General features: G+C 32.3%; 1 protein-coding gene across 1 annotated transcript; it reads left to right on the forward strand.

Annotated features, from left to right (window-relative positions):
- The first annotated feature begins 223 nt into the window (after positions 1 to 223).
- LOC143916999 (uncharacterized) lies at positions 224 to 6,443 on the forward strand. The gene is made up of 6 exons (XM_077438359.1): positions 224 to 341; positions 3,955 to 4,049; positions 4,131 to 4,286; positions 4,364 to 4,453; positions 4,529 to 4,906; positions 5,140 to 6,443. Exons 2-6 carry the CDS (start codon positions 3,977 to 3,979, stop codon positions 6,441 to 6,443), a joined length of 2,001 nt encoding a protein of 666 aa, XP_077294485.1. The 5' UTR covers positions 224 to 341; positions 3,955 to 3,976.
- Positions 6,444 to 6,931: the final 488 nt, after the last annotated feature.

The following is a 6,931-nucleotide window of genomic DNA, read 5'->3' on the forward strand; positions in this document are numbered from 1 at the left end:
ATTGATATATATTGCACAATATGTCTAAAGCGGTTGAAACAATGGAGGCGTTTGGTCGACCCGACAGCTGAATGATGTGATGGGTCGCGGGAAGTTTCCCATGATTGTTTGGCCATCATCCTAAGCCCCCATGAAGAGGATGTGGAGCGGGACAAGTGTGTGGTCCCCTACTCCGGAGGCCATCGTCGAGGAGTGACTTTGGTGGTGGAGAGAACGGTCCGTCGCACTCGACTTTCAGACACAACTCGCGAGGGACTTCTTCACACCGGCTGTGTTGGTGTTTTCATTGCTATTGACATTCACCATTGACGGCTGATATCAGCTGTTATTTTATCCACTCGGTATGATTTCATTAAACATATTTATTATTTATTTCGATTGTTTTACAATAATAGTTTGTCGCTCAATTAAATTTGACTAATAATAAGAATATATAGTTTAATTAGCTATCGACGAGTTTAGACTGACACACTACTTTTTATTTATAAATTATATTGTATACGTATTTATGTATGTATATAGATTGTTTCACAAATAATTAGATTGGAGTTTGAATTTTATTCAAATCGGTACCCTAACTTATAAACCTTGTAAATCTAAAATTAAATTTGTCTTCAGGGGAGAATGAATCACGTTTTTCATTTTATTGCGATTTTTTAATTTTTTTCTCATGGTTATGTTTTGAATTTTCATGTGGAGCTGGATTTGAAATTTGGTTTTAAATGAAAGTTAGGATAAAAATATGTAAGTATATACATACATAAATATGTATGTAGGTATATGTATATATAATATACATATGAGACTTTTAACAGTCAGGAAAATTATGGTAAATGGTGAAAATATTGAATAAACTATTATTCGAATTATTTGATTTCCATCTGTATATGTAAATATCAAGTAGAAATATATGTATATATAAAACATTTTAAGCCTTATAGAATAATTTAATAGTTAACTATTTCTACATATGTATGGGTATGTTATAGTGAAATCTGAATAAAATTTGTATCTTTGGATTCAATAATTTTAATTTAATATTTTGATTGAATTTTCAAAGAAAAATACTTAAATATTATAATTTTTGATGTTTCAATGCTGATTTTATTTTTGTTAGTACTCTTAAATATTTTAATTTTCTCATGGAATGCCCGATTCGACCGAATTAAGATTGGTACATACATAAATATAGAGTTACTATTGTAAAACATATTGATCAATAATTAAACGCCAATTTAAATAATATGATTTTTTTATTGAAAAAAAAAGTAATTAAATAAATAGTCTCTGTTAAAATTATGAGTAAGCAATTTATGTTACAAAGCATATTATTTGCAAATAATATTTATATTTTAAAAATTTGGATGGTAGTAAATAAATTTTGGTAATTAAAATTAATTTATATATAGCATATAAAATTAGAAAATAGTTCATTTTAAAGAGTTTTCTTTTAAAAAATTTTTTATTGATGTGAATATGAATTTAAATTTGGATTTAATATTGAATGTATTGTCTTTGGAAAAATGACACAATTAGCTCATGATTAGAAATGGGATTTTTTTTCTAATAAACAACGTCGAAAATTTAGAACATTCTTTTTAACGTGACATTAGCGACATTGTGTCGATAATTTAATTTGAACTAATATTGACAGTCGTTTTATAGTCGAGAATCAATATTTATACCTTTCTTCAATTTGCATATATTAATGAGCTTTCAACCGCCAAATTGAATTGAGTCGTGTGGGCACGCACTAGAACTACATAGTTAACACTCTCTCTCTGAACATCCAAGTTACATATTTTAGTGCTTCTGACGAGGGAAAGTGTACCGAATTGAACATTCTTCGATCGAATGCGGTCACACGCGCCCATGCAACTGTCGAAATGGAACATCGGCTCTTCCCATTGGTATCTGATTCGAAATCAATTACAAATACACATTAAACCGAATTCGTGGATTAAAATTACTCCTTGTAACTGTACGTCGCGTCTGTTTGTTTATATGGCTAAAGAAGAGACGGTGGAAAAAAAAAAAGCGCGCGCTTCTTCCGTTTTGTTTGTTGACGAGACGTAGTGAAATGATGCCAAGATTTGGAATTGGGGACACGGAACCGGTCAAAATGACCTCTGATCTAACAAATGTCTGATAATTTGATACATATTGGTTTTATCATCGGAAATGTTTGTCCTTAGTTCGAATGAATGTGGGTGAATTGCATTTTTGTTGCAAGTATCTTAGCGATCCACTTCTTGACTATGACACTTGTAAGTATTAATTAGGTGACCACATTTTTAAACGTATTGGTAAAAAGTATACGAGCACGGTTTTAGAGTAAAATTATTCATCGAATTGAATAATATTTTTTTCTTTGTAAGACGGCAATACATTCTTATTATGCAGTTTTATTTTTCGCAAGTGATGTTTTAGGGTAATGATTTTAATAGGTTATTTGTAATCACTTGATTTTCTGTAATGTATTTTTCACCTTATAAAAGTACACGTAATATTGGATATATGTATGTACCAAATGCCCGTGTGATCAATATATTCTGAATAGGTATGTACATGGACAGATACTAAGAATTGTATGCATTTTATGATATATGTATATTATGATATATGTATATATGTACATATGTATGTAATACATGCATGTAAATGTATACAATGTATTTGTTCTTTTGTGAGTTACAGAAGTCAAAGATTTGTAAATAATGGTATAAGTAAACATATATGTACATATACGAAGAAGTAATCATGGTTGTATTTTGAAAATTGATTAATAAATTGGCGTTTTTAATAATAAATAAATAAAATAAAAATAGTCTGAAAAATGCACTTCAATTAACAAATATGTACATACATACATACATAGGTACTATTATAAATCAAAGAGACTTCAACGAACGGATATACTACAAACCAAATTAAATTTTCCATTAAAATGAAAAGTAAATTAACTTATTTTAATATAAAATATATGTACTTACGTATAACTGAAAAAAATATTACTGTGATAATTTATTATACGATGAGTGTAAATTATTTAATTGGTAATTTTTTCATTGTTTTTGTAGTGTGTCTACAGAAAAAAAAATTGTGTCTAGACTCAATGTTTAACACAACTGTTAGTTCGGTTTATTTGTTTTTGTTTATTTTATTGTTTTTATATAATTTTCACGTGCAACAGACGTACGCTTTCATTCGTGCTGTGTGCAATTAAAAAGTCTAGGCCACGTGTTCACAGAGCACTGGCTACGGCTTTGGGTCACGGTCGCTGCTTTCTTCACGGATTTGTTGTTCCAGAGGTTGATAATCTTTTTTCACATACTAACGGCGCTTCGAGAGCGGTCAGACCGTTAACTTTTGTTTGCAAAAGGGTGACAATGCAAATAAACCCCACTGGTACATACATATGTAAGTCTATTTACATATAAATACCGAACTCGCATAATTCACGGAGATAAAATATTATACACATTTTTATCTATTTCGTATTGGGAAATTTTATTTCTAAAACCTAAATCGACGACCTCTGACTTTGGCATTTTACTACGTCGAAGTGTTCATCGAAAGTATTCCGATGGGCCACAAAAATTTATTTACATGCATTAAAAAATGACCCCGTTTACAAATGGTCATTAATCAATGATCATCATTATATTTGTGAAAATGCTTTATAGGGCTACACATGTATACATAGAACTATATTGTACTTATACATATATCAATGCGTCATCAACCACTCTAGAAAGTATTCTAATTTAATATTTACTTTTTGGTTTACATGAGTCAAATCCGGATGCCATACAGATTACGACTGTGAAACGGTTTTTCCGAAAAGAGATTTAGCCATAGTTGTGCAAATTATCCTTAGTGAAAGTTGTTAAGTTCAATTCTTAGAATTTTGTATCAGAAAGCTAAATATGAAATTCTAATTTATAATTTCAGAACGTTTTTGAAGAAAATCAGAATGCGGATCTCCACCGTATTCGAATTGCTGCTTATTTTCCTCTTGATTGCTTTTGCAGCATCAAGAGTAATAGGTAATCATCAATTAAATCATGATTGAATTTTAGAAAATTTTAATGTTTTCAATTTTGCTATGTTTGATTGTCATTTTTTAGATTCAAAAAACACTGAAGTGGCTAGAAAGATCGCTCAACCAGTCAAGAAGCTAGAGAGGCAAGAAAGTGCTATCAATAAATATTGCAACTGCACTGAATCAATATGCAATTGTTGTAGAGATTTCAGCGTACCTCTGGTTAACATAAATGGACCAGGTATTTTATTTTCCCAATACGGATGATTTTTTTGGGTGTTATGAAAATTATTTACTACTTGTTGTTTACTTTTTCAGGATGTGCAAAATTACAATACGTTCCGGACGATAATATAGCAGTAGCTTTAAGTTTTGCAGATCGTGTGATCGCCACTAAAAACTTATCAGGTTTGTTAATTGACTGTGAATTTATGGTGATTTTTAATTATTTGCCTTTATATAAATAAATATGTAATATTTTAGGAAAAAAACCAAGACCCGTATGTATGCCAATTCCTGGAGGCTTTTCCAGTTTTTGTGGTCGTGTTTACAACATTGCTCGTCAAGGTGAAGAATTTAAAGCGTGTTTGGGTCTTGAGCTGCAATCATCAGACATTGTTGAAGCAGCTTTGAGAGTGTCCTGTTTCAAATTTGGTCCACGTGGTGTAACATCAGAACCTTCGGAACCTTTACCGCTGGCAGTAGAATTGCAAGACCAAACTGACGACGACGATGACGACGACGACGACGATGATGAATTCGATCTTGGTGGCGTGGTCGATGATGACGACGACGACGACGACGACGACGAAGATGACGATGATGATGATGACGATGATGAATTCGGTATTGGTGACGATGGTGTGTTTTAATAGCACAAACGATAGAACTTTTAATGCACCCCTCTCAAATAACGAATTAATTTATTTTGTGTAAACAACAAGTAATAATAATAAAAATGTTAATTAATTTAAGATAAAAAACGAATAGTACAAAAAACAAAAGGCTTTTAAACATGTATTAAGTTAATCGAATTAGGGCCCACATGTATTACTTTGTTCTCTAACGAATTATATTTATTTATTTACTCTCAGAGGACGATGACGATGATGATGATGATGCCGCTGAAGGTACCGCAGACACAGATTCATCAGACTATTCTGGCTTTAGCATTCTTGGGGAAGATATCCTCGGAGGTCTATTCGGATCAGGATCCACTGGCACGAAAAAGCCAATCAAAAAGAAGACTGGAACAGCGCCACAAACAGCTAAACCCATAGCTGCTAAGCCAGTTACGCCTAAACCAATCCGTAAAACCACCCAAAAACGAAAGCCCTCAAAGGCACAAGCCGTAAAGACCACTACAGCCAAACCGGTAGAAGCCTCAGTGCTTGAAGTAGAAGTTGAAAATACAGAAGCTCCCATCAAAAATGCCAGCCCACTCAATTTGTTACACACATCTGCCTTGCTCCAATTGGCGAATAAACCAGAAGATCAAAATGAAATTAGCGAGTCAAATTCTGTATTAAATAAGGATGATAAAGTTGTTGTTTCACTTCCAGAATCAACAATGGAAAAGGTTACGTTGATAACAGCAGATAAAAATAAAATTCGTCCAGTCATAGTCAACTCTGAACCCGAATCAGCCACTGCAATTCAAGATCCAGGGATCCAATCGTCCATATCTTACATTACAGGACAACTTTCTGAAGTTCCAGTCACTACCATCGTTTCAAATACTAAGAGGCCATCGACACTCAATTCTCAAGTGTCATCTTCTAGCATTGAAACACTTCCAAGTGCTATTGTAAACGAATCACCCGTAAAAGACGAAGAAGAAGAAGAAGACGAAGACGACGAAGGTGGTGTACAAATTGTCGATTCTTTCGGTGATGAAGATGAGAAACCAGGTGTTAATCAAATATCTGTAGAGACTGAGGAGAACGATGATGATTCTGACTCGGAATCGAATGATGACAGCGAAGACACCAGCACTGAATCGATCGAAGGGGAAAAAGAGACTGTAGAAAATGATGACGATGAAGATGATGATGATGATGATGATGATGACGATGACGATGAGGACAATGATAGTGACTCAACGACAGAAAAAACTGAAGCGACAGAATCTAACAAAAATAAGAAAAAGAAGACAAAAGACGACGACGACGATATATTGGGTTTAAGCGCACTAAGTGAGACTTTTGGATTCGGTGGTTCAGAAAAGAAAAAAAACAAGACTAAAGTCGATAAAGTCCAAGATGGTGGTGTGAAGAAAAAGGACGATGATGATATTCTTGGTTTAAGTTCAATTACAGATTCATTAGGGTTGAGAAGGTTCGGAGCTAGAATCAGAAGTCGGCAAAATAAAATGATGAGACTTGATAGAATACAATGATACTGTACAGGGAACACTAATAATGTTAAATATTTTAGCTTAAGTACCTTAGGCTAGCTCTATTTATTTATTTATTTTATTTAATTATTTAATTTATTTATTGAAGCGGAATAAATGCGATTTCTGGATTATATTTATCAACAGAGCTTTGTAAATATTACAGCAGTTTGATAATGCAAACTTTTCCCACTTTTATAACTTTTGTAAAATGTAAACAATTTTTAACTGAAATAAAACCACCATTCGTTCATCTGTCAAGAGCAGTTTCATTTGAGATTAATAGATACAAATTCATGTTTGAAATCAGTGTTGTAGTAAATTTATTATTTCTTTTACTCTAAAATTACTATAAAAATGCAACAAACATACCTATATATGTATGTACATATGTATTCAAATAAAAATATTGATATTGACTATCTATATAAATATCTATATACTATCCAACTTCATATAAAAAAATATTCAATTCAATTTAAAGAATTCAT

Source organism: Arctopsyche grandis, chromosome 1 (genome assembly GCF_051622035.1).
Source record: "Arctopsyche grandis isolate Sample6627 chromosome 1, ASM5162203v2, whole genome shotgun sequence".
NCBI lineage: Eukaryota > Metazoa > Arthropoda > Insecta > Trichoptera > Hydropsychidae > Arctopsyche > Arctopsyche grandis.